Here is a 27,574-nt window from a genome sequence, read left to right on the forward strand (position 1 = left end):
CTATATTGGGCTTTTGACTCTGAAACATTTTGCTGCCATAAAAAAACAGAAAAATTCCTGTTTGAACATCTAAAACCGCTACCACTTGTGAGTCTGCCCGTTAAAAACGTGGACTCATTTTTTAAGATACTCTCTCCTGCTTACGTGGAGAAAACTTTATTTCCAAAAAATATTTTCCATTAAAAGAACAGTTTACGTAAAAGGCCTCATCTGTCACCACCCGTCTTCGTTCTCCTTCACTCCTCCCTCTGCAAGAAAACTCCATTGGAGTAACATTTGAACCAGATTTTAAACCATAATCTCTCGTCACAGAAGATCTTTTAGATTTTAGGGTTTTAAGTTTCTTTTCTGAGAAATCTCTCACTTTCTTGAAGAATCATCAATGGGGGAACAGTTGAATCCATTTGACGAATCTCCAACCCTTCCAAAAAATCCAAAAACAGAATCAATCGGTTCTTCAGTTATTCCAATTATGAACAAACTACTAGATATATTTGCACCATTTGGGAGCTTATCGAAGATCAATTTGCCTCAAGTAGCTGTTGTTGGGAGCCAAAGTAGTGGGAAATCGAGTGTTCTTGAAGCTTTAGTTGGCAGAGATTTTCTTCCACGAGGTTCGGGTATTTGCACTCGAAGGCCCTTAGTATTGCAGTTGGAGAATCGGTCTAGTCGATCTGACAGTGATGATGGGAGGGAGTGGGGAGAGTTCTTGCATTTTCCTCGGAAGCGATTCTACGATTTCTCGGAGATTCGCCAAGAAATTCAGGTGAAGTTAGCTTTGTTGTTTGTTGATTCTTGCTGTTTTAATTTAGTTCCTGTGATTTGTGGAATGCTGGTGATTAAGCATTCTTGAAAATTTTAAAAATGGAAATGTTGTTTTAAATGGATTACATGTGTTGATTCTTTGTTGTTCTGTTTGTAATCCTTTTGGCTTCGGTGTATAAAGGATAGTGAGTGTAATCTGTCACCTCCACCACTTTTTATTTGAATGAAAATTTAAATATAAATTTTTGGCTGGGTTTATGGAAGATGTTGGCATTCAAAGTTTGGCAGATTTTAGCATAGGTATAGCCCATTTGGTGGGTGTGACCGGGAGAAATGATTTCACTTTATATCATTTGTGAGCCATTCTTCAAGAATTCAAGTGTTTGCAAAGCTTTCTAGTTGTGTGGTGTGGTCTTTATACACGGGGCAAACTTGCGCCTATTAAAAAAATACGGCAAACTCGTGAGAAGTTGTATGGATTTTGGGTGGTAATGGTTCGCCCAACCCGTTAATTTTTCTTTCGTGTATTAGCCATCTTGTCTATGTGTTTGTTCTTTCAGAAATGCTACTAATCTATTAGATGCTATTTATAGTGCCTTCTATGGAATGAGTATAGTGGGATTTAGGGCTGAATGAGTGGTAAGACAAGGAAGGAGTAGTACAAAAGAAAAAGAACCACATTAGAGGAAAGTTTGCAATGGCTCTAGTTCAAGATAAAATATAGGAAAATCATTTGAGAGGGTTTGGGCATGTACAACATATAGACAAATGATGGCATCGATAAGAATGAGTGCTTTGATGTAAATTGAAGATTGTAAAATATGATAGGAAGGCCAAAAATGATGTGGATCGAGATAGTAGGAACAGATCTGAAGTATATTCATTGAGCGAGGAAATGGATCTAGATAGTGTAGAATGGTGTATAATTGTATATGATTCTTTTGGCCGATCCTAGTATTTGGATAAGGTGAAAGCGTCTCGATTCGCATGTGGATTTGCTTCGAGCATTTTTGGGTTTGGAGTTGCCACCTACTTCTAGGTCTAGGAACCAAAATGGGTTGTCTACATCAGGCGTGGAAGATTAGGCTTAAAAGTTAAAAGCTAAGCTTCGATAGTGCTACTAGAGGTTTCTTGCACATTCTGAGAACACTTCAATTATAGTGTCATCACTGATTTTTGAGTTACATTTTTCTTGTCTTATGGCTTCTTTTTAGTTTATTTGTTTCAATTTGGTTTACCGAGTTATTGGAAGCCTTTTTTTTTGGGGCTTAGACCCATAGCTCAGTTGGTTTGACACATTGCAAAACAACTTTGAAGTCGTGGGTTCTAGTCCAGCTTACCCATAAAAAAAATAGGATTCTTTTTTTTTTTTTTGTGGTTATGCGAATCATAGGAAACTTACGGGGATCTTTTATATTATTTTGACTCATAAAAAAATTGAAATGCATTTTAGTGAACCAACCCCCCCCCCCCATTAAATGTGTTGTAGCCTTTGCTGATTTTTGTCAGCCATATATCAAACAACCCTTTCATTGAATGACATAGATGTGGCCATCTCTGATTCTATCTTCTTTGCATTGTTTACATTACACCCTTATATGGTTCAGCTTAGTGTATTCTAATTCTGAAGTCTGGCAATGATTTTTCTCAGTTAGTTGTTCAATAGTGCAGGCTGAGACTGAAAGGGAAGCTGGAGCAAACAGAGGCGTCTCGGATAAACAGATTCGCCTAAAAATTTCCTCCCCAAATGTCCTCAATATAACTCTTGTTGATTTACCTGGAATTACTAAGGTTCCGGTTGGAGATCAGCCTAGTGATATTGAGGCAAGGATCAGGACAATGATAATTTCCTATATCAAGTACGAAACCTGCATAATTTTGGCAGTTAATCCTGCAAATTCTGATTTGGCAACCTCTGATGCACTTCAGATGGCAAGAAGTGCTGATCCTAGCGGTATGTTTTGTGTTCACACGTTTTGATATTTTGGGTTGGCCTTTTACTTAATATCATTGGATGATAGTAAAAAATTCGGGTTCGATTATTATGGTTTTCCTGATGAGAGCTTCTATTGCCACACAAACTTTTGCTAATGCCACCCCAAGATGTGTGCTAATTCTTTGGTATTTGCATATGAATTGGGGTAGCGTTAGCAAAAGTTGGAGTGGCGATAGAATCTCTCTTTCCTGATAGAGTGCCTTACTGACATGAAAGTTATCATCAGGTTCTCGGACAGTTGGTGTAATCACAAAGGTGTGGCTTCCAATCATCTAAAAAAAGATGCATTTTTTTTCTTTCAATTTTTAGTTCTTAATTTTTGTCTTCCCGACTGTACACTTGAGAAACATTAATGGGCATATTTTTCTGGCTGCAGTTGGATATTATGGACAGGGGTACCGATGCCTGCAATTTTTTGCTTGGAAAAGTAGTTCCACTTCGCCTTGGTTACATCGGCATTGTAAATCGTAGTCAGGAGGTAAACCATCTAAAAATTTCAATTTTACGTGATTTATGTTGGATCTAGGGATCTGACATTCATTTTATAATGTGATTTAGTTTGGACGTAAGGTTCTTAAAATTAGGTACTGAAGTGTTTTATACTTTGTAAAGTTCAATTGTAGTGTGTTAAAATTTGCAGAAACAATCATATATTAAAAATACGGAAGCAGATTCAACCATTTTAGAGAGTTTTCTCAATGATGGAACTTAATGTTTTCTCATATTCACAGGAAGCAAATTGCACATAGCGTATTCTCTTATTAAAAGTTACCTAAGTAAATGTCTCGTACTTATGGAGCTCTCTCCTCTAAGCTTTTATACCTTTTTCTTTATTAATACACCATTTTTATGGATACTTATCAGAAAAATGGATCCCAATGCACCTGAATATTGTGAAATTGAAAGCCAAGCATTAGAGAAACAATGTTAAATTACAAAATTTGCCACTTCTTGGTTATATGGTCCTTTTGATGAATATAAATTGGACTAATTAAGTTCTGTTTACTGTAAAATTGTTATGATAGGACATTAATCAAAACAGGAGCATTGCGGAAGCACTTGCATATGAGGAGAACTTCTTTCGCACTCGTCCGGTAACTACCGCTCTTCCTAAAATGATTATTCTTAATACTTGATATATTATTTTTCATACTTTTTGAATGTCATTTATCTATCACAGGTATATCATAGTCTTTCTGAACGATGTGGCATTCCTCAACTAGCAAAGAAGTTGAATGTGGTTAGTTTACTTGCCCTTTGTTTTGATACTTTATAGTTGTGCTTCTTGAAATACTCAAAATTTCTGTCTTATTTTATATAATCATTGTCAATTGTCAACAATGTTTTTGTCATTATATACTGATCCAGAGTAAGATATATTTTAAAAGTATCTAAATGAGAAATAAAAAGAAGGAACAAAACAATGCCTCTAGTTTTGAATTCCTGTCTATTATGTAACATTTTTTTTTTCATAAGTAAATGCTGTCTGTCATGCAAACTTCTTTTCCTCACCTTTCAGAACCTGTTTTCCATTTCATTGGGAAACTGTTAGCAATTTCTATTTTAGTGGATTGTACATTTATTCACATTAACAAATACATTGAGAGGCCATGAGAGGTTGAACATCTACCATAAGATTGCAGGTGGTACAGGTATTACATATTTATCAATTTGTTGACACAGTTGTTTCCTTCATTGTACTTGGATATTGCAGCCAATCTCTAATTGACAAATGACATGTTGCATCTATGAATTTCGTAAAGGACAACAGCTTGCTGTAAGAAACTTGTCTTCTATGCATAGCCTTAACGCTAGGATGATGCCTATAGGGATCTTTATTCTATTCAATAAATCCAATGCCACCACTTCTGGTGCATGAGAGTCTTTCGATGGGCGAACATGCGTACGGTTCATCATTAAAAAAAAAAAAAAAAAAAACATGTGTATGGTTGATGTTGATATTTTTATCTATTCCCACATCAAACTCAGGTTAAGTTCTTCTTGGGAAAGGGCATAGGAATCAAGGGTGTTAGGAATGTGAGTATAGCTCTTCTTGGGATAGGGCATAGGGTTTTGGAGAAAAGTAATCCTATATACTAATTTTGGGAAGGATAGCCAAGGAACTAGATGTCCTTTTGGATGTAGTCTTTGGAGAGTTATTCTCAAGGTCATCAGGAATTCTCTAAAGGAATTCACTTTATAGTAGGAAAAGTAAGTAGTGTCAAGTTTTGGGAGGCTCTAGGTAGTGCAGTGAGGTCCATTTCAAGAGAGGTTTCCTAGGTCTCTGGGCTCTCTCTTTTCCAGGAAAGGATGCTCACTTAAATATTTCATGATTTGATGTGGGAAAATTTTTTCTTGGAATTTTGATTTCGTATCTAAACAACTGGGAGTCTGGGAGATACATTTGATTCTATCATTATTCTCTTGCTTGGATGCCCTTCTCATATCTCCCTTGAATGAGGACAAGAGGTTGTAGGTTTGGAACTGGAAGATAAGTTTACAATGAGTTCCTTTTATCTTTCCTTGCTTACATCCCATCTTTTTTCCTTTTATTGCCTCATGTGGTGTTCAAAAGTTCCTACAGGGAAACTTGTTGGGTTTGTTTGGACTAATCCTCTTCTATAGAATTCTAACAGTCGGTCATCTCATTTCCCATAATTGGATTTTAGTAGACATTTGTTCAATGTGCAAGGCAAATTGTGAATTGGTAAACGACCTTTTCCTTTGGCATAGCTTTGCTAACATCATAGAAGGACCTGTTTTGGGATTGCTTCCTGGTTAGTCTACCATGGGCTTCTTGCCTAAAGGTTGCATATTATGGAGATTTTTCTTTTTGCAATACTGTTGGCTATTTGGAAGCAAAGGAATAGAGGGTGTTATGACGGGATGGAGGTGGACCTCAAGCCATCTTTCTATTAGAAGTGTTATGTTTGAATGGGCCTTTGTGCACTAAAATTTAACGGAGTTGTTTGCTGAAGATTTCGTTGTTAGTTCATGAGGATGCGCAGTTTCTTCCCTTTTCTTTGTATCTCTTATTCTTCCTTAATAAAATGATGGCAGACCCTCAAGCCATCAATCTATCAAAAGCGTTATGTTTGAATGGGCCTTGATGCACACTTAATGGGGGTGTTCTCTGAAGATTTCGTTGTTATTCACGAGGATACACAGTCTCTTCCCTTTTCTTTGTATCTTTTATTGTTCATTAATTTTGTTTCCCTCTCTTTATTTTTATGGTTTTTCTAGATAATCTTCTCGACATCCTGCCTCTTATTTAACGTAGTGCTTTGATTCTGATTAATAAACTTCGAGACCTGTAAAACAATGGATTTAATGGTTTAGGGTTTGTGGAGTAGGTGTATATATATAGGGAAATCTTCGGCACCCTACGTGTTTTGTCCTACATGGGTTGGAGAGAGAGAGAGAGAGCTTAAGGATGATGAAATCCCATTGATATATATATATATATATATATACTAGTTCTCTCACGCCTATGGTACAAACATCTTCTCTTGGGTTAAGGGGGTAAAAGCATAAAAAATAAAATTGGAGAGGTATTATTAAAAAAATTTAAGGTTAAAGAGGTGAAAGATGAAAAACAATGAAATGGGTTTAAAGTAAAAAATATAGGAAAGTTATCGGGGGGTGAAGTGTAAAGGAAATAAAGTGGTCCTACAAAACTATAACTTGATGAGAAGGTTAAGTTGGAAGGGTATTATCAAAGAATTTTGAGGTTAAAGGGGTAAAAGATGAAAAATAATAAAGTAGGTTAAAAGGGGTAAAAGAGGAAGTATAGTAAAGCTAGAAGGAGTGAAGAGTAAAGGAAATAAAGTGGTCCCATAAAACTATAGCTTGAAGGGAGTTTATCCTAGTTGTATTTGTCTCCCATAAAAGTGGGCCCTACTGTTTTTTTTTTTTGTTTTTTTGTTGAGGTTAAGAGGTAAAACATAAAAAACAATAAAATGGGTTAAAGAGGAGATATTATAAAGTTAGAGGGAGTGAAGAGGAAAGATAAAAAAGTGTGATGCAGGTCAATGGGACTATCCAACCACGAAGCTGTAGTTTAGGGGACATTTATCTCCAATTCAGAAACACAAAACTGTAGCAAATCATATATATATATATATATATATATATATATATATGCTAGGGTTGCCATCCTAAACTGTCCTATAGTTTATGCTAAAATGGATGGAAGCATGGTTACTTATCAGGAGATAAACAAAAAGTCACCTCACATTGGTTAGGATACCTCAGTTCGAAGAACCAATAACTACAGATGCATTATCATTCTAGCATTCTAATCATGCAGTGGTTATCAAAATGTTCACTACCCTTTGTGTAAATTCCTTTTCAACTGGTATTTATATGTGGAAACTGTGGAACAAATATGTACATAGTCCATATCCATATCCTATATAAGTTATAAAGATTTCTTTTTATTGATTTTTTTCTTCAGATTCTAGAGCAACACATTAGAACAGTTCTTCCTGGATTGAAGGCCGAGCTCAATACTCAAATGGTTACTGTTGTTAAGGAGCTGAGGACTTACGGAGAAGTTTTGGAATCAAAAGTAAGTTCAGCTGCATTAGGAAAGATGAGTTCTCTGCTTCTGGTTAAATGAAAATATGTTCTTCAATCTTCTGCTTGTGCTTGTGATGTGATACAAAGCTTATGCTAAGCATACTATCTTCTTCGCATGCCAGTGCTAAACTTTGTCAAGAAATGCATGCTATAATTTGTACTGTTATAAACTTGCATTATATGCCCTGGTGTTCTATGGTAATCAGAAAGTATTTCTTATATGGGACTAGGATCAGTGATATAGATTGTAGACTTTCAAATTGGTGCTAATAAAGCAAGAAAAGAATAGCAAAAGAAAAGTATGCAACACCATTATTAGGTTTATGGTCCATAAGCTACTTTTCATTCTGTGCAGGGTCCATGAGGGAGTGATCTTGAGGACTGCGTACTGGTGTAATGAACACCTTTCTTTGTCTCAGAAGATCACTGCTTCATGCCCCTCAAGCACATGGGAGTAGAACCTAGATAAGAGTATGTGTTCCACACACCTGGTAACTCACTATTTACATTTTTCATTGAAAATTTGTCTGTTTTCTGAGTTATCCATCTATTTTGTTTCATCTCTTAATCCAATAGGTTGAAAAAGGGGCTGTTCTGTTGAACATCCTGACAAAATACTGTGAAGGTGAGATTCGTTTTCTTCATGAATGCGGCTTTTATCATTATTGTGTCTGCAACATGTTTTGCTTAATGCCTCACTAATTTTTCCCTTTGTCACCTTTTCTTTAAATTGGCAGCATTTTCTTCCTTGGTGGATGGGAGGAGTCATGAGATGTCGACTACAGAGTTGATAGGAGGTGCCAGGATCCATTACATTTTTCAATCTATTTTTGTGAATGGCTTGGAGGTGTGCTTAATCAACCTTGTCAATTATTTCACGTCCTTTCAGGAACATTTTCTTATATTTGAGTTCAAAACTTATTGCTGACTTTGTCTGAAAATCCTGCCTTCATACACTTCCCTATCACAAATCTCCATACTGATATCTGCTTGGAATTGTTGTCTGAGTTAGGTCTTCTCTCTATTCAATTATCATAAGCTCAAATATGCATTGATTGTTTTTTCTTGGTTTTTTTTTGATAGGTGAATTACATTTTGATTTTACAACATCAACTTAATGAGTTATTTTTCTTCTTATTGTTAAATCATATTTTCTGACAATAAATTCTAGGTGTTACATTGGAAAATTATAAATCTCGAGTGTCTTTGCAGGAAGTGGACCCTTGTGATGATCTGACAGACGATGACATCCGGATAGCTATCCAAAATTCCTCTGGTCCTCAAATTGCTTTATTTGTTCCAGAGGTGATCGGTATCATCTTGTTTGATATTATTTTCATTTTACACGTTTCTTTGAAAACCGTAAGTTGCAATGTGCATTGTGCAGCATTTTCTTTAATCTACAATGGTATTGATGTTTCAGGTTCCCTTTGAAGTTCTAGTAAGAAGACAAATTGCTCGGTTGTTGGACCCCAGCCTTCAGTGTTTACGTTTTGTATATGATGAATTAATAAAGGTGAAGAAATTGGGGCATGTGCACATGATGTTATTTATTCCAACCTGGGTTTTGATAGTCATGTTGTAGTGTGGATTTGGTTTCTTTTTCACACCCTTTAACCAGAAGATATAGCTGTTGATAAAGCCAATTAAATTTTGCTGCAGATGAACCGTGCTTGCGAGGCAATTGAGATGCAACGGTTTCCAGTTTTAAGAAAGCGTTTGGATGAGGTCGTGGGCAAGTTTTTGCGTGATGGTGTGAAACCTGCTGAGAGCATGATAGGGAATGTCATCGAAATGGAGGTAATGGGGTGTCTCTATTAAAAAGCTTCAACGATTTTTTTCTTATCAGTAAACAATATATATAAATATAAATTTGATAGTTATAGGGTTAGTGGTTAGCATATGAAGTTGGGTTCAAGGGGGTTTGAACCTAGGACGTGGGAAAAAAACTCTCTATGTCTTACCACTTAGCTAGGAAGGCACTTCTTGTCGGTAAACGATATTACAACTCACTAAAGGATAACGACAAGGCCAATGTAAAGATAAATTAACACTTAGTGAGAGAAGGTCTCACCAAATTATCAAAAAAAGTTATGAGGCTAATTGGCAAACAAACAATCCCATCTAAGTACTCAACCATCAAAATGACAACTATGAGTCTATGACAGGCCCTAAACTTCTCAACATTTTCAACCAAGAATACAATAGGGCTTAAATCTTCAACACAATTGCTTCATCATCCTCTTCCTGTGTCAAATACTCTTCAATTTCTTTCTTTCCAAATGGACTAATTTGTAGAAATCTGACCTAGGGCGGCAGACCTAGGATGCTGCTGGATGACCTGCGGCAGCACCTAGATGGTAGCTACTGGCTTGCTACAGCCCTAGAAGGGTGGGCAGCAGCCCTAGGGATACAGAAGGGTTTCAGAACTCTCTTCGATCTTCTCGGTTGTCACCAAAGCTCTGATACCATGTAGAAATCTAACCTAGGGTTTAGAGAAGATAAATAGAGGAAGAAGAGAAAAGAAATTCCAGAAAATTGATTCTTTATTTTTCCTTGTTACTTGTTTATATAAGTTGCATAATAAATAGGAAAAAACAGAAAAGGACATGAACATAAATCAGAGGAACTAAATATAAGGAAAACTATCATTGATAACATAACTCTCCAAAAAGAACTAACTTTCAAAGCAATATCTCCTTTTTAGAATTTTAGAAAAGTCTCTATATGCCATTTTTCAAATAGATCTTAGACCATGTATGGCATTGCCTATATGCCATTTTTGACCTAGATTGAGAGCATCTTGTTGTTTCTATTGACAAAAGCGTTGCCTCAAGATGTGACTTTAATCCTTGTATGGCATTGCCCATCTCTCTCCCAAGATTGAGAAAAATACATACATATATTCCAAGCAATGAGGCAACAAATAAGAAGATGCTATATTGTCTCTTTGTTAGACTTGATGGAAAAGATCTTTTCAATCATAGAAGTCCATGTAAAAAGGCATATCCTTTGACGGGATAGGGATTTTGCAAATCGTTGTAATGAAAAATGGTTTTAAATCTCTCTGTGAGATCTCCGTATAGAAGATCTTATTATGACTTTCTCTTCAGGCACCATTTACACATTGTCCATCTCTGTTCCAAAGAATGATGAGGGTATGGGTTTGCCATTGATTTATTGAGAGTGGCTTCCATCATTAATCTCCCAATTTGCCTTCACTTTTTAACTAGCACCCAATGGAAGGTCTATATAAGAAGTAGGTGGTTTAGTTGTCTTGCACTCCAGGCAAACGCGAGGCAAACCGCGTATTGATCTAGCTTTACAACATCCCCAACCTTGAAGATCAGAATCTTATTTGAACCTATATAAAGACTAGAAGCCCTTTTTAAACATCTCAGCAGATTTGGTAAAGTTTTCAATACCTCCTACTTTACCTCGGTGGAAATGATCGTACCTTTTTCAAACTTGGACCCCTTTATCAACTGTCCACTTTGGAGGTCATTACGCTCATAATTACTACTATACCCATAAACTAGAAACTTGATTGCGAATCCCATTGCATTGACCTTGTGGAGCTTCTGAAGAAACTTACCAAAGACTCCTTTACCAAAGACGAAAAGAGGAGTTGCCTGACATACTTAGACCCATTAGCTCCATTTTGCACCAAAGCCCATCCTTCCTAGCATATCATCCAGGAATGACCAACTGACACATTCTTAGACCTTTTCCAAATCAATCTTGCAGCAAATCCCATCCTATCCTTACTTGCATATAATCTTGGAATGGCCGACCAACACCATTTGCCTCTTTATCACATATTTCCTTTTTATTTTTAATCTAAATATGAAATTACTGATAAAAAAAGGGAATTCCATGATGTTAAGTTCAAATATGTTTGTTATTAGGTCTTGTAACCTTCTTTGACAATGAGGAGTTTGTGACTATTATACCACTGTTTGGGTCTTGTGCTGATCAAATGACTATATTAATCATTCAGATGGATTATATAAATACGTCGCATCCAAATTTTATTGGTGGAAGCAAAGCTGTGGAGGTTGCGAGGCAGCAATTGAGATCTTCAGAGGTATTTGCAACTATTTCATTGAAGCCAAAGGTGTAACTGTAATTATAACTGCTAATTGATATTTTATATTTCAGAACAGGATTTTGTAACCTCTACCATTGAAAGCATTTTTTGTATGACTCAGGATGGTGTGGATGTTGAAAAGCTTACCACATCAGAAAGGGGTAAAAAATCTCGAGCAATTCTTGCCAAGTCTGTTGCAAATGGAGTTATGTCTGACAAGGTATATTTGTTCATCCTATTATTGTCTATCTTCTCCAATTCTGTATTTTGTTTAATATTTGGGTTTCTACTTGTGGAGAGAGTGGAGAAGAACCTCTAGCTTGGTTGAATATGTTCAGCAATTAGTTGGCTGCTTTTTTGTTATATGTTTGGGAAATGATTTTATAATGGTATTTTCATTTTCTAAATATGATGAGTTTTGGTTGAACATATATCTTAAAAGTTCCAAGTACACTTTCTATAATTTTTTGTTCCTCATGGTGACAGGGAGTCAAACCTCCTTCAACTAATGACAAACCAGTATCATCCGGTAAACCCCTGTTCCTTATATTCTCTGCATTCATGCTACCTCCTTCAAGAAATTCATAAATTTTTTTTCTTAATACTGCTAATTTTTTTTTGTTGGAAACTGGGCTTATATGCATGTGCATTAAGGATTTTGCATGGCACTTATACCATTGTCCTTTTCATTTGTTGTTTCATGTTGAACTATAGAAACATTCTCTTTATAGCATCATTATTTCCCCCAGTTGGCAAGCTGTCACTAAAGTAGTATGATATTAACTTACATGGGGTTTATGTGATCAATGCACAAAACTATATTCCTGGTAGGGTGCTGGTTGGACAGCGAGTATACAATCTTTAGTTAACCGCTGCAAATATATGTGCATAACCTGTTAGTTGGAAACTAGATTCCCTATGATTTCTTTTGAATAGTTGGGAGTTAAAATTAGTTTACTTGAGCTGTTTGAAGTAATGAATGTAGCCAAATCACTTTTTTATTTGTTATATTAGCAGGAAGATATGCATTAATCTAGTTTGGGAAATTTCCTACTTTGACAGTGGGTCAAGGAGCGAGATCCTGATGACTTCATTTCTCAGTGGGGATTACACCATTATCTTTTGTCTTTTCTTTTTTGTATCCTATTTCTCATTAAACAAATACTTAGATTGATGACTACATTTTACAAATCACTTCATTTGAAATTCTAAACTTGCTAAATGAATTAATAGAAATTGTCCTTATTTGACTTAAGTTAATTTCTTAATTTGGTTTCATACAAATGCTCCTTGAATAGTTGTAACATACTGAATATGCTTTCTGATGGAAAACATTTGAAAATAGAAACGTATGGAGTACGCATTTCATTTGGTTATTATCTATTAACAGGCAATTCAACTGGGAGATATTGGGGCATTTCATCAATATTTGGGGTTGGTGAATCCCGGGTAACATCTGGAGAAAGCTCAGCGAGGAAACCTTATATTGAATCTGTTGACGACTTTGAGCATATACCTTCCATGATTCAACTGAGGGAGGTAATGGCTTGGTACATGTGATCATTTTCTTCATACAAGGGTTGTGACCTTTTCATTTGCATGATTTAAACTTGTGTTTTGCTTGTACAATTTCAGCCTCCAATCCTCTTAAGACCACCGGAAGTGCAGACAGATAATGAAGCAGTGGAAATAGTAGTCACTAAATTACTTTTAAGGTCTTACTATGACATTGTCAGAAAGAACATCCAAGACTTTGTTCCAAAAGCAATAATGCACTTTCTGGTAGGCTGTTAATTTCCTTTCCTTTTTTTCCCATTCATAGCACATCTTTCTGTTGTACATGACTTTGTTACTCCAAAAGTAGATTCTCACATTTTTCTTGGAAATTCCCCCCCCATATTGTGTAATTTTCTTTTTAATTATGTGCCCTAGGTCAATCACATGAAGAGGGATCTCCTTAGTACCTTTATTCAAAAGTTGTACAGGTATGTGTGTCAAGGGACTTTTATTTTCTGTTATAAATCTTTCCACTATTTACGAGTTTCCTTGATGTTTTTGGAATAAAATGAAGAACCCTTTTGTTTCTCATAAAATACTAAATATACCCCTAGGAATTGATTTCCCTTAATTGGATGCATTTTAAAGATTATTCACAAAATTTGATGTTTATCATTCATCAGTGATAAAATATTTGATTTAAAATATTTGATTTTCTATATTTTTAATATAGGTGACCACTGGGTAAGCTTGATTTTAACAACTCAATTTCAAAAAACGGATTTTGAACTTGGGACCCGTCAGTCAACAATTAGGCACATGTTATTCTGCATCTTGAGATTTGCTTTATTCCAATATATCACATTTACTGAAAACTTCTTTATTTTAATTTAGAACCCTTTGAAATTTTCATTTATGACCAGACATAAAATTCTTGACTTTAGTCTTGAGTTACTTGCGGATGTTCAAATTTCAAATAACAGTTGAACACAAAGACTTGTGGTTGGCAAAAGATACCAGAGAGGTTCATGAGCACACATAATTCCATATAGTTAGGGGTTTTGGAAGTGAAAGCTGTTCTAACAAATATGAAAACATGTAGAGCCTTAGAATTAGATGGTATTTTGATAGAAATACGGAAATGTATGGGAAATTTTGGATTGTTTTCTCTGACTAAGCTATTTAATAATATTTTAAAAACTAAAAGGATGCAGATTGAAAGGAGGAAAAGCATTGTAGTAGTACCTACGTATTAGAATAAGTTCAGAGCTATACCAACTATTTATGTATTTTACTTCTGAGCCACACTTGAAACTATGGGAAAGAATGATTGAACAAAGGTTAAGAGAAAAAAAATTATTAAATACAAATTTGGTTGTATGTGGGGTAGATCAATCATCGATGCAATCTCTCTCTACTTAGACAAATGATAGAAAAATATAGAGAAAAGATGGAACTTTCATATGATTTGTATTAACTTAGAGAAGGCGAGCATTCCAAATTATTTCCTTTCCTCATTCTACTTACCTAGTAACTTGGAATTTCCTTTGGATAAGTTAATACCTTACTTCCTATGGAATGATAAGAAGGAAAAGCATAAATTTCACCTTTTGAATTGGAATCTAATATGCTCTCCAAAGGTATCTGGTTGGTTTGGTATCAGAAATTTAAGCTTATGAACTCGGCTCCGTTGGGAAGTGGTTATTGTGATTTGGGGATATGATGGAAGTTTGTGAGAAAGTATTGTGAAGGCTAAGGGGATCTAAAAAATTGTTGCTCAGTTTCCCAACTAGGTAAGCTTTAGAGTTGGAAAGGGAATACAGTTTTCTTTTGGGAGGACTGTTGGTTCGATTATTGCCTCCTAAGTTTCCTCAACTATTCGTTGCACTCCAATAAGAGGCTTCCTGTTAACGATGTCAAGATGCAAATAGGGAAGGAATATTCTTGGGATTTTGGATTTAGAAGGAATTTCAATGAATAGGAGATGTAGTTGGTGGCCACTATCATCAATCTAATCTCTCTTGTTCCGATGCTCCCTAGGGTGAGGATTAGAGGATATGGTTGGTGAGTTGGAATGGAAAATTTTCCTTTTAAGTCATCTTATGAATTCCCAACCCCCACCCAACACACACACACTCACATATTTGATAAATCATTCTATGAATCCCTTGTTCTAGTGCTATCCTCATTGTTTTCAACCTCTCCTCTTTGGAGCCCTAATGTTGCTTCAAATGGTAGTGGACAAATCATTTGCATGCTAATAAATGGGCTAAAGTCATGAAAGATTCTCCATGGAGATTAACGAATTCAATTGACCACATAGAGTCCTCCTCAGTCGCTAGTCCCTTTTCCTCTTTTTTTTTTTTCCCCTAGTCATTAAGGAGAGCTAACAATTTTGCAGATTCCTTGGCCAAAAAAATTGCATTAATATGAACCTTAATGATTTGAATTTTCTCCTCCCTGATCTTAGTAGTTGCTATTATTTTAACAAAAAATTAATCACTCATCAAAGAAGGGTGAGAGAATGTTCATTGTTCCATGTGGCATATGTCCAGGGACTTCAGACCATCCAATCAGTGTGAGCCTGAATGGATGATCCTGAACATCTGATAAATTGACCCAAGTCCATTGATGATCAGAATTATCTGATTAGACTAATTTCTCTTGAGTCCAACTTTAATAGGTATTCCACCGATTGAATAGTCTCAACTGTGTGTGTGTGTGGGTGCCGTTTCAATGGAACTGAAAATGCACCTTGTGTTGTGCATATGCTTGCCTCTTTTTACTCCCTCTATGATTTAAAGTACTATGCCCTTTGAACTGTACTTGTGATCATAGTCACCAAAGTCTCCGACTTATTGAAAAAATTGCGATTAAATCATGACTTTTTTCCTTCACTGATTTAATCAAGATTTTTTTTATAGTAATATGTGACTTACGAACTTCGCGTTTAAATCACGAATAACGAGGATGCAAAGGAGAATGACATTGATTTGATATTTTTGATCTATTAATGAATCCTAATTCATACTCATGATTGTGATCTTTTTTTATTTTATTTTATTATATATCTTGAATATGTTGGGGATCTGTGATTACTTGTTGTGAATGCATAAATGATATCAACATGGGAATTCTTAATTTATCATTCTAGTTGAATATGGAATTTGATGACATAATATGAGAACACCCGCTGGTAGGAACGATTAACAGTCCTAACTTAGCTCAGTTTTTTTCTGATGTTTCCCAATTTTACCAAATTTTACCCTTGACGACTTATTCCCGAAACCCAACTTTGTGACTATGCTTGTGATATGCATGTAGAGAGAACCTTTTTGAAGAGTTGCTGCAGGAGCAGGAAGAAGTTTCTAACCAAAGAAAACATACTCGAGAAATGTTCCACATTCTTCAACAAGCTGTTCAGGTTAGTGATAGTTTAAACTAGTCTTGGGCTCACAAGTCACGACCGTCAGATCTATTGTATTCTTTTATTCGAATCCCGAAAAAAATTATGGCTAATATTGATTTTGGTCTGGGAGATCTCAGTGAATGTGATGGGTCCCTTTCCCATCTGCTCCCCATGTACAAGTATGTACTTGGTAGACTGCCTATTACAATTTAACTGAAGCTATCTTTGATTTCTTTTGGTTTTAATTCTCACAAGTCACAACCATCTTAGTCCTGCGGTCATTTTTTTTAGTGCAATTCTCTTAAGAATTTCAAAATCTGATATGTGTGTTTCTTGTTCTAGACATTAGAACAAGTTGAATCTGAAGTGGCATCCCGTAGTTCAACATCAAGCTCAGGCACTGAAAGCACCATGGGTTTGCCGAGTATTCCAGGCTTCTCTTCCTCACTCCACTCTACTCCAAATGGTGATTTCAATTCTTCTTACTCATCATTCGTGTCCAAATCTCGCAGGTTGTTTCCCACCTTTGAATCATAGGTGCATTTAGGTGCTATAAACAGTGTCAGATGCCAGGTTTTGTATAGTAGTGCGGCAGTTTCTATATTAAGATGATCATGTAAGGTATTTTTTTTTCCGAATAAATCGTGCATATTATTACTGACCAATGTAAGCTTACAGATCACGAGCAATGGTGGTATTCACCACAACAGGGAACACAATACAAATTTGATAGTGTTTTGAAATAGTAAATCTTGAGCACATGTAATTGTTGTCTTAGGATAGTCTCTAATGGTTGCTCTTTGAAGATTACCAAACTATATACTTGCATTTACTAGGTCCAAGGTTCGTCCAATACATGGCAAAGTTCTTAATGAAACATCTAATAACAATTGCTAATTGTAAATGAAGAAGTTTTCCTGTTCATTAGAGATTTTCTAATACATGTGAATCGATGAATACTTATGGGGGACTTTCTAGCCTATTATGATGGTAAAATGAAGTACAGGACCGACATTTTGGGATGTAAGTGCTTTTATAGAATCACTTCTATAAGATTCCAAGATTGCAAAACTGGCTGAATTGCTTTTTCTAATCTAGAGAAGTTTCCAGTAAACAGCTTTCTACACATGCTAATAATTATGTTAAAAGTTCAGCAACACCATAAGAAGTGTTTTAGCCGTTAAGAGTAAATGATATACATTGGGATATGACTACAAAAAGCCATGATTTTTAAGATCAAGTATTGTCACTGGCAAAGGTACAGAATCATTGATCAATTTTTTCGAGATACACAAGAAACTGATCAACAATTTTGTGCCCTTGCCACGTCAAATCGAGTGAAAATACTCAAGTCAAAAATCATTAACCTATAATATAATGGGAAGAATTAGGACAAGTAAGAGTTTAGAAAGTTTAAAACACATTGGACTCCTTATCGAATTGTTTTCTTCATTCCACCAAATTGGATGTGTTTAATCTCCAACACAAAACGTGCCACATAGATGTTTGTGGAACGCAATTCCACTCTAGAGTGTGACTCATGAGAGAAGGTTAAATAGAAGTGGTTATACTAAATTTTGAAATCCAAAAAATACTCCCACCTTTACATTTAAACTTAATATTATTATTAGAATTATTTCTGTGAATAATCAATAAAATTATAATCTTATTATTTCCGTATCCTTAAAATCATGTTAGTAGATTTTTTAAATTATAAAACAACCCTTTCTATGATTGACTTTCAAATCATAATTGCTCTAAGTGAATAACTAAAGAAAATAAATAGATGAAAGATTAAAAAAAATGTAGACCTCCATATTTTGAATATTTGATTTCATTGGTGAACCTCTCGGTTGTAAACGTTTACCCTTCTCTTTAACCTTATCTACTTCAACATTCAAAAACCAAAATTTCTTCTTAATCTACTAGAGTAGACATAGGTCAAGGGCATTTCAAATATTAACCAAATTTTGGAGGGGTATGTATAAGTTACCCTAGGAATTTAATTTCTAAAGTTTAACGGCATAGGATAGGACATTTTGTATCCAGACCCTTAAAACTAATCCCTAGGAATCTTGTATTTCTCTTTCCATCTCAACCGTCTAGATCCGAGAAAACTCCAATCCTTATAATTGATTACGTGGCCTTCGCAGTCTAAGTCCAAGTTTCCCTTGGAGAAGACTTCATCTTCAAAGGCATAGAAGTTCCTTTTTTTGTCTCATACGCGATTCAATTTTGATCATCGACCGACGCCATTGATCTTCGTTCTCCAATCGCAAAGGTACCAGATCCATCTCTCTCTCTCTCTCGCTCTCTTTAAATCTTCTGATTTTCTAGGGTTTCAAATCTCCTACAATTAAGGTTTTTCTTTCTTTCTTCTGTTCTTCTTATCTTACTGATATTAGGGTTACAATTGCATCTGAATTCTCGCTCTTCTTTTGCCTCTCAATTATAAAAATTAACGATTTTTAACGAAGATCTTGCGCAATTTTAGGTCTAGTAAAGTAATTAAAGAAGGAAGGAAGGATGTGGGCTGCTTCATGCTTGGCCTCGTGTTGCGCAGCGTGCGCTTGCGAGGCATGTAAAACGGTAGCATCAGGTATCACTAGGCGTTCTGCACGAATTGCGTATTGTGGTCTCTTCGCTTTGTCTCTGATTGTTTCATGGATTCTCAGAGAGGTTGCCGCCCCTCTCATGGAGAAGCTCCCTTGTAAGTCCCCCCTTTTTTCCTTGTTCATTGATTCTTGATTTTTTTTAAAATGTTAATTTTAATTTATTTATGTTTTAATTGATCTTTAATATGCCTAGAGGATCGTCATCATACTTTCATTTTTTTTTAATTTTTGGAATTGATTTTGAATTCTTAGTGAACTTTCAAATTGTCTCATCTACGACATATTTAGCAAATTTGCTTTTTCTAGAAAATATGATTGGTGCAATTCTAAGTGTTATTAGATAGAATATAGTTGGAGAAAATAATGATCATTTGGGTTAGTTGAGAAGATGGTTTTGACATCTTGTTACTAGAATCTCAATAGCAGTTTTTGTTGTGGAAGGTTAATTTTTTTATTGAAAATATTATATTGATCAAGTTAGATAATTTTGTATTGGTGAAATGAATGAGGTAGCAAAATTAGGAAATAACAATTGAGCTCTTCGAGGGGGGTAGGAATGGCCCCAATAGGACAACGATCGTTTGGAGAATTGTTGCGATGACCTTTAACGGGACTATGATAAATTGATGGATGGAGGATGGACTAAACTAACCTTGTTCGAAACTATTTTTCAATAAATAAAAAATTAAAATTAAGGATGACATATCTTATGTGTTAGGATGTGTGGCATGGTGTGTCTTTGTAGATACATGTTCGATGAAGCAAAATTCTAAAATTTCTTGCCTTCTTGCATAGAACGTCCCAATGTGCATAATCTTCTGTTTTTTTTTCTTTTTGGATGGGTAAGCTGGACTTGAGCCCACGACCTCAAAAGTTGCTTTGCAAAGTGTCAAACCAACTGAGCTATGGTTCTAAGCCCTCTGTTATCTATCTTGATTTATATGCTTTAGAGTATGATCAGGAATGTGTAGCTTTTTCATTAAAAGTATGACTATGAAGTGTGATGTCCTTAAATCTATCAACTTTATATGCTAGTTAAAATTTCCAAAACTGATGTTCTAGTGATTGGATGTGCAGGGATTAATCATTTTCACCAAACTCCCAGTAGGGAGTGGTTTGAAACAGATGCAGTGCTGCGGGTGAGCTTGGGGAACTTCTTATTTTTCACAATTTTTGCTTTTATAATGATCGGAGTCAAGAATCAAAAGGATCCTCGGGACCGTTTGCACCATGGTGGATGGATGATGAAAATTATTTGCTGGTTTATTGTGGTAATTTTGACGTTTTTCCTTCCGAATGGGATCGTCAGCTTCTATGGTGAGCACTTTTTCTGTATAGTGTTTCTACACTCATTTCATATCTATTTTATAGAGAAATGGTGTTGTGTTGGAGTTTTAATAGAATTCTCTATTTTCTTGATGAATCCACCTTGTACCTTATGTATAGTTGTAGGCTTGGGTTGTGTGTTTTGTAAAATTTATGCCATGGTATGCAAATTTAATACTTTTGTAATCTTTCCAATAAAACTAATGCGAATACAGATTTACCATTTTCATAAAAATGGCTATTTGTTTCTTGGCATATTTAAATTGGTTGATTTCAGGATGACCTATTGTTAGGTAGAAATGGCGTAAATAGAGATATTTTATGTTATTTTTCGTTTTTTGTTTTCATAGTAGTTTAGTCATTACTCATCAGAAAGGGAAAAAAGTGTATGAGTACCATTCAACGTACTTAGGCTGACAAAATAATTTATCTGGGAGGTGTTTTCAGTGAAACTTTATGTTTGGGTATCCATTCTGTATATCTTTCTATTCTATAATGTTCAATAGTTTCCTAACTGGTCTTGTTGGATTTTTACTCCACAGATCAACTTCATATCGGATTTAGTTTTCACATATGTAGTTCTTTGGAATGTTAGTTTCTACAGTTTTGGCTTAATTAACTGTTCAATTCTATAATGCAGAGTCGGTATCGAAATTTGGCTCGGGATTGTTTCTTCTTGTTCAAGTTGTTCTCTTGTTGGATTTCGTTCATGCATGGAATGACAAATGGGTTAAACTGGATGAACAGTTCTGGTTCGTTGAGATATCGTTATGTTAGCTTTGATATTGGAGTCTTGTGGTTTTCATCTTAAATATGAGAAGTGGAGTTTAACTTGTGTTTCAGTTATTTTAATACTTATTTCACCTAATTTCTTAAGCTTTTATTCTGAATACAGGTACATCGCATTGTTTGTCGTTTCACTTGTGTGTTATATTGCAACGTTTTCCTTCTCGGGACTGCTCTTCCATTTCTTCACTCCATCTGGCCATGATTGTGGACTCAACACTTTTTTTATCGTCATAACGCTGATCTGTGTGTTTATTTTTGCAATTGTTGCATTGCATCCAGCTGTAAGTTAATCCTGCATTTTAGATTGCCACGGACTATCAATTCTATTATACTCATTCTCCCTTTGATCAATGTATTTATTACCCATTCGACCATAGACCATTAAAGCGCTTTTTTTAACAGTAGACCATTATAGATAGATAGTTCCTTTTTTTTGGAGGTAGTCTAAATTATGTTTGCCCAATTCTTATGGCCATCAAAATATGGGCTCGTTAATTGCTTGTTAAATTCTGTGTATTTTTCTCCAACTACTACAATTGGCACATTTGCTTTGCATTCTTGTCTCTCTCTCACTCATAATAGGAACGAATATGCTCGTGTGTCCTGATTTCCATTGATGCAAACAGGTGAATGGAAGCCTTTTACCGGCCTCTGTTATATCTTTGTATTGCACATACCTATGCTATAGTGGACTTGCGAGTGAGCCTAGGGAGTACGAGTGCAACGGCCTTCACAATCATTCCAAAGCCGTTTCTACCGGTACACTTACATTGGGCCTATTCACGACAATTCTCTCCGTTGTCTACTCTGCTGTTCGGGCTGGTTCTTCAACAACTCTGCTTTCTCCACCAAGTTCTCCTCGTGCAGGTCAGTGTTCGTCTTAGTTAATGAATTTATTTTTGAAGCTCAAGAATTTGACCTTTTTCTTCGTCTCATATTTGGGTTTCCTTGGTGAAGGTTCAGACAAGCCTTTGCTTCCATTCGACAAAACGGATGCACAAAAGGAAGACAAGAAGGACGAAACAAGGGCAGTTACATATTCTTATTCTTTCTTCCACATCATCTTCTCTCTTGCTAGTATGTATTCGGCTATGCTCCTTACAGGGTGGTCGACCTCAGTTGGTGAGTCAGGAAAGCTGGTTGATGTTGGATGGCCATCTGTGTGGGTTCGCATAGCGACGGGGTGGGTCACCGCAGCTCTATACCTTTGGTCTCTGGTTGCTCCTCATCTGTTTCCAGAGAGGGAGTTCTGAGGGGCTTTCGGCTTTCCACTCCTTGAAACATTACATAAGGTGTGAGTAGAATGAGTTCGCTCATTGGACGTGTTTGTGTCATTGTGTGTTATGTCTGATGTATCCTCATAAGAGATTGAAATTCAGGTCATGCAGCTGAACTTGATATTGGTAAATATAGTATCATTTGGCATTTAAGAGTTTTAAATAACAAACAAACTGGTTCGAAAGAGCTGTGCCTATTATTTCAATTTTTGCAAAAATATAACTATGCAATGATGTACATTGGGCAAAAAATTTAATTTGGAGTGGTAGCTAAATATGGTTGCAGGGAACTTCAGGTGCATGGGCACCATGACACAATGACTCGGTTTTTTACTCAATTTATGAGAATTTTGTCTATCAATATGAAACGATCTATCATTATTATTGATGTAGGACATCTACAATTTTAAGTAGTTTTCTAATTTTGTTAGATTTTTATTTCTATTTCTATTAGGATTTTTATTTCATAGTTATGTTAGGAGTACAATTCCTTGTTAGTTTTTAATTTGTTTTAAATTCGTTTTTATTATTTAGACTATAATTAGAAGTACTTAGAAATCTCCAATTTAAGTTTTAATAGGATTAGAAAGTTAGTATTATATTATAGATAGGTTAGGAATATTAATTTTTAATATTTTAATTGGATTACAAGTTGTTATGATGGAGTTATCTATATAAGGAACTCCAAATCCGAAAATTAATAATCAATCAATAATCAATTCAATTATCTTTTCTCTTTTAATTACTTATTTTAGTTTTATACTTTATTTTCTTTCAAACTTTTGTTTGTTTATCAATTGAATCTATTGATTCAAATTGATTTTGAGTGTTCCATTGAACACGATCTATTGAATCTATTGATTCACACGCTTCCGCTACGTCAATTATCAAAGCCTTATCCTCAAATTTGTAGTGTTCACTGTGATGGTGCTAAGAGTATTAAACATACAAGAAAAATCGAGGAGGAAGAAGAGAGCTCAGTTGCTACTTAAATCCGACAGTTAATGTTCGTTTCGAAGGGCTATTCTTACTTTTAGGAAAAAAAAGAAATAAAAAGATTGTGCTATAATTAAAAATAATTGGATTGTCATTCACCTTTAGTATCTTTAATGGCAATGCGATATTTGCCTCTATCAATATCATTTTTTGAAACAATAAAGTGAAAAAATGTCATATTTGACATGTGCTTCTCCAATGTCTCATTTTATAATAAAAAATATTTTGGAATACAATTTGATAAAATAAATAATCTAAATTTTTTTATTTTTTATTTTTATGTTTTAGATGGTAATTTGATTAAAAAAATAATTTAAAATACATTTCTTATCACATAAACAATATTTTAATAAATTTTAAGATATTCTAAAAGCAATGTCAAATATAGTATTGCTTTGCTTTTAGTATATCCATTTTTGAGAGTGCATATGACACTTGCATTGGAACATATTGACAAAATCGTGGTTTGGGAATGATTCAGCAAGAGAAAGCTTCGGAAAAATTCAACAAAAGTCGACAAAATAAGGAAAATATCGAATAAATTAAACTATAAAAATTAATTATTTTAAGTATAAAAATGTATTTTATATGTTAAATGAAAAATGATACTTATAAAATGCTAAAAATAAAAATAAACCATGATTTTTTGAAAAATCAAAGAATTTTTCAAAAACTTCATGATTTTTTTAAAAAAATTGTGATTTAATCATGATTTTTTTTTAAAAATCGTAGATTTCTGCCACTATGCATTGGAGAGTATTTATGGGAGACAAATTTGGAATTGTCACGAAAATTTGAGATCCCATTGGAGATGCTCTTGCTATTGGCCCGATATAGATATCATGTTAGAGCGACTCCAACGCAATACCCATCCCTCTACCTTCCCCCTCCCAATTGTTGTTTTGGGTAGTGGAGTCCAAAAATAGTGCCTCCAACACAAGACCCATCCCTTGTCATTTTTTGGGTCTAGACATTCTTGATACCCAAAAAAAAAAAAGGTACGTCCACTTAGTTACCCATTCTTTTTGAAGGGAAAAAATTTAGATAGTTATGTTGAAAAAAGATCAATTTCAGAAAATTCTAAATCTGAATTGATCTAAAAAATTATTAAATAATTTAAGGGTAGCACGGTTGGAGTGCATATCACATGGGTACCCATAATTGCTACCCACAATACTTAAAAGACTCATTTATGGGTATAGGTAGAGTGTGGTGCCTTGGAGATGCTCTTACTCCATCCAACCAAAGAATGTATAGTCCATATCTTGTAGCCTACCATCAAAAGAATTATTTATTTTAACATTCATAGGCACACAAAAAAATGACATATATTTTAGGTCAATATTTTATGCAAATAATAATGTTAGAATGGATTTTATTGTTAAAATTTTAATTAGAGTCGTTTTAATCTGACTTCCCTATATACAACATTATACTTATGTGGCAGTGTGCAGAGAATCATAAATTATTTTCCTCGAGATACAAGGAAAAAAAAGTTATGATTGTACTGAAAATCTAATAAATGCTGCTTTAAAGAGAGATGGGTAGACATTTACTCTCTCACTCTCTCTCTCATACTCTCATATGAAGGCTTAAAATATAAAACTCTTTCTCTCTCTCTCTCTGAAAACCCACACTTCTCTTAATGGAGTTAAAACCAATAACCTTGTCTCCAATAATTCTGCTTTACAACTCTCTAGTATTGACTATCTTAGCATCTCTCTTGTTGATCTCATCTTCTTCTTCTCCCAGTACTCTCTCCTTCAACTTCTATGCAGCTTCATGTCCAGGAGCAGAATTTATGGTGAGAAACACAGTGAGATCAGCTTCTCTCTCAGACTCAACACTTCCTGGAAAACTCCTTAGATTAGTCTTCCATGACTGCTTGGTAGAGGTGAGTAAATTAAGCTTAATTACTCCATATTTAATCCAATAATAATAATAATAATAAAAAACACTGCTTTTGTAACTTTCATGTTTGTTGTTGTTTGTTTAATGTGTTTGTAGGGTTGTGATGGATCTGTACTCATACAAGGAAATAACACAGAGAGAAGTGATCCAGCCAACACTTCACTTGGAGGATTTTCCTTAGTCGACTCGGCCAAAAGAGTGCTTGAGATCTTTTGTCCTGAAACTGTTTCTTGTGCTGATATCCTTGCTTTGGCTGCTAGAGATGCTGTAGAATTTGTAAGATCTCTCTTATCTGAAGCTGGTGGAGTGAATCCTGCTCCATGTCTTCTCTTAATTCAAGACAGCTGCTATTGGCACCCTAACTTTTACTCATTACACCCCAATTTAAATATTAAAAAAAAAAAAAAAAAGGAAAAAGAAATGTATGTATGGCTGAGATGCCAATACTAGCTCTCTCTTTATTTTTGTTACATTTTTATTTTTGGGTTAAGGATTTGTTTGAACGAGTGTTATAATGTTCAATTAATAATTTGAGTCAAATCTTTGTAATGTTTGAATAGTGTGTTTTAATCTTTAATTGGGGTGTGATAAATAATTTAAGAAATTGGGTGTCATAAGTAAAAGTTAGGGTGCCAATAGCAGCTCTCTAATTTAAGTGCTTCCCTATTTTACTCCCATGGTCTCTTATTTTTTTAGAATTTTCAACTTGCATAGTTCTTCAAATTTCTAGTTTCATAAATCTTTAAAGCATCTCAATCAACTATCCTTTTATTTATCACCTTGTGTGGTTATTCCTAACTCATGTCTTCTGTTGAAGATAATTATTTCAATTATGTTTAGTCATTAGTTTACGTTGACTACGATGATTTTGAGATGGAAAAAAATTCTCACAAGAATGTCCATCCGAGATTTCACAGAATTTTGGATCGACCAATGACACAAAGCCGTGTGTATTGAGGGCATCTCCAATTTACAAAACTACTCACATTAGGTGTCGTGTGATTGGTCAATTGGGATTCCTTCGTTGAGCCAAAAAAACCATTCTCTGATTTTGATATTTGCTGTGAATTTAGTCCCACCCACATTGCCTATAATTTACTTTTGTACATAGTTAATCTTCTATATATAGAAGCTCAGATCTATTTATAATACATCCAATTCAATGACACAATTTTTCTTAATATGTCCAATTCTGATTTTGCATTTTTCTTAGTATCTCTATGAAGGATTCGATTATGGTAATAGCAAAAAAAAAACTGATTAGAAGATCATGTATGTTGTCTTTGGAACAGGCGGGAGGACCTGTGATTCAAATTCCGACAGGTAGGAGAGATGGGAGGGTGTCTTCAGATTCTAATGTGAGACCCAACATGGTTGACACAAGTTTCACCTTGGATGAGATGATTCAGCTCTTCTCCTCTAAAGGGTTGTCTCTAGATGACCTTGTTGTTCTTTCAGGTACACTAAATGTACATGGTAAACTTTACCTCTTTGTTATACACACCCTATCACTCTGTTGTGTTCTTCAGCCCATCATCACATTTATTCTATAATGCCCATTAATATTAGCCAATCTATTGGACACCACATCTTCGATACTCGATAGAATTTCTCATTGTTTCATGCCTTATTCTATAGGAGCTCATACTATAGGATCAGCACATTGTAGTGCATTCAGTGACCGCTTCGAAGAGGACTCGAAGGGGAAGTTAACGCTCATTGACACGTCTCTAGATAAAACATATGCAGCAGAGTTGGCAAAGCAGTGTCCCATAGATGCGAGTGAGTCTACAACTGTCAACAACGATCCTGGAACGTCCCTCTCATTCGACAACCAATACTATCGGAACCTATTAGCGCACAAGGGTCTATTCCAATCAGATTCAGTGTTGTTTGGTGATGATAGAACAATGAAGAAAGTAGAGGAGTTTTCAAATAGCCAAGAAAGTTTCTTTCAGAGTTGGGGGACTTCATTTTTGAAGCTTACTAGTATGGGAGTGAAGACAGGCAATGAAGGGGAAATAAGGAGATCTTGTACAGTAATTAATGGTTGAAGAAGGAAGACTTGTGATGGTGTTGAACATTTGTATTTCCATATTTATTTATTGGTAAAACTTAGTTATTCTGGTTATTTGTGACATGTATGTGTACAAAGGCCTTAAAAGGTCTGTTTGGGAATAAAAAGGTGATTAATTTACATGTATCTCAATTGTTATCATCATGAAGGCTTAAAATCTTGTTTCGGTACAATATTTTGTTTAAGAGTTAAACTGTGACAAATCTTCAATGTTTCTAGGTCAATATTTCATTCTAACCTTGACT

The 27,574-nt window shown here is 35.0% G+C and overlaps 3 protein-coding genes across 4 annotated transcripts; all 3 read left to right on the forward strand.

Moving 5' to 3' along the window:
- Nucleotides 1-163: 163 nt before the first annotated feature.
- LOC147392789 (dynamin-related protein 3A-like) lies at nt 164-17,097 on the forward strand. Its single transcript, XM_086457182.1, has 20 exons — nt 164-766; nt 2,437-2,719; nt 2,988-3,016; nt 3,138-3,239; nt 3,787-3,855; nt 3,942-4,001; nt 7,218-7,331; nt 7,919-7,967; nt 8,080-8,189; nt 8,555-8,647; nt 8,766-8,858; nt 9,005-9,142; nt 11,343-11,429; nt 11,554-11,652; nt 11,919-11,961; nt 12,823-12,971; nt 13,068-13,214; nt 13,365-13,417; nt 16,254-16,353; nt 16,681-17,097. The coding sequence occupies exons 1-20, from the start codon at nt 383-385 to the stop codon at nt 16,873-16,875; spliced, it is 2,397 nt and encodes a 798-aa protein (XP_086313308.1). The 5' UTR covers nt 164-382; the 3' UTR covers nt 16,876-17,097.
- A 1,365-nt stretch (nt 17,098-18,462) lies between these two features.
- LOC147392790 (uncharacterized) lies at nt 18,463-22,530 on the forward strand. 2 transcript variants are annotated; one of them, XM_086457183.1, is made up of 7 exons: nt 18,463-18,619; nt 18,833-19,048; nt 20,031-20,270; nt 20,920-21,031; nt 21,175-21,349; nt 21,695-21,935; nt 22,026-22,530. In XM_086457183.1, exons 2-7 carry the CDS (start codon nt 18,865-18,867, stop codon nt 22,319-22,321), a joined length of 1,248 nt encoding a protein of 415 aa, XP_086313309.1. In that variant the 5' UTR covers nt 18,463-18,619; nt 18,833-18,864; the 3' UTR covers nt 22,322-22,530. The 2 variants fall into 2 exon arrangements, with proteins under 2 accessions (XP_086313309.1, XP_086313310.1); XM_086457184.1 differs by having other exon boundaries at nt 22,032-22,530.
- Nucleotides 22,531-24,933: 2,403 nt separating this feature from the next.
- On the forward strand, nt 24,934-27,455 carry LOC147392791 (Peroxidase superfamily protein). Its single transcript, XM_086455004.1, has 4 exons — nt 24,934-25,235; nt 25,349-25,528; nt 26,545-26,710; nt 26,891-27,455. Exons 1-4 carry the CDS (start codon nt 24,987-24,989, stop codon nt 27,304-27,306), a joined length of 1,011 nt encoding a protein of 336 aa, XP_086311130.1. The 5' UTR covers nt 24,934-24,986; the 3' UTR covers nt 27,307-27,455.
- Nucleotides 27,456-27,574: the final 119 nt, after the last annotated feature.

Source organism: Akebia trifoliata, chromosome 10 (assembly GCF_017979445.1).
Source record: "Akebia trifoliata isolate Shusen 1 chromosome 10, ASM1797944v1, whole genome shotgun sequence".
NCBI lineage: Eukaryota > Viridiplantae > Streptophyta > Magnoliopsida > Ranunculales > Lardizabalaceae > Akebia > Akebia trifoliata.

Coding starts and splice junctions, on each gene's coding strand:
- LOC147392791 (XM_086455004.1), top strand. CDS start 24,987: ATGGAGTTAAAACCAATAACCTTGTCTCCAATAATTCTGCTTTACAAC. Junction 25,236..25,348: donor TCCATGACTGCTTGGTAGAG/GTGAGTAAATTA, acceptor ATGTGTTTGTAG/GGTTGTGATGGATCTGTACT. Junction 25,529..26,544: donor CTAGAGATGCTGTAGAATTT/GTAAGATCTCTC, acceptor TCTTTGGAACAG/GCGGGAGGACCTGTGATTCA.
- LOC147392790 (XM_086457183.1), top strand. CDS start 18,865: ATGTGGGCTGCTTCATGCTTGGCCTCGTGTTGCGCAGCGTGCGCTTGC. Junction 19,049..20,030: donor TCTCATGGAGAAGCTCCCTT/GTAAGTCCCCCC, acceptor TTGGATGTGCAG/GGATTAATCATTTTCACCAA. Junction 21,032..21,174: donor AAACTGGATGAACAGTTCTG/GTTCGTTGAGAT, acceptor TTCTGAATACAG/GTACATCGCATTGTTTGTCG.
- LOC147392789 (XM_086457182.1), top strand. CDS start 383: ATGGGGGAACAGTTGAATCCATTTGACGAATCTCCAACCCTTCCAAAA. Junction 11,430..11,553: donor AGCAATTGAGATCTTCAGAG/GTATTTGCAACT, acceptor TGTATGACTCAG/GATGGTGTGGATGTTGAAAA. Junction 11,653..11,918: donor ATGGAGTTATGTCTGACAAG/GTATATTTGTTC, acceptor TCATGGTGACAG/GGAGTCAAACCTCCTTCAAC.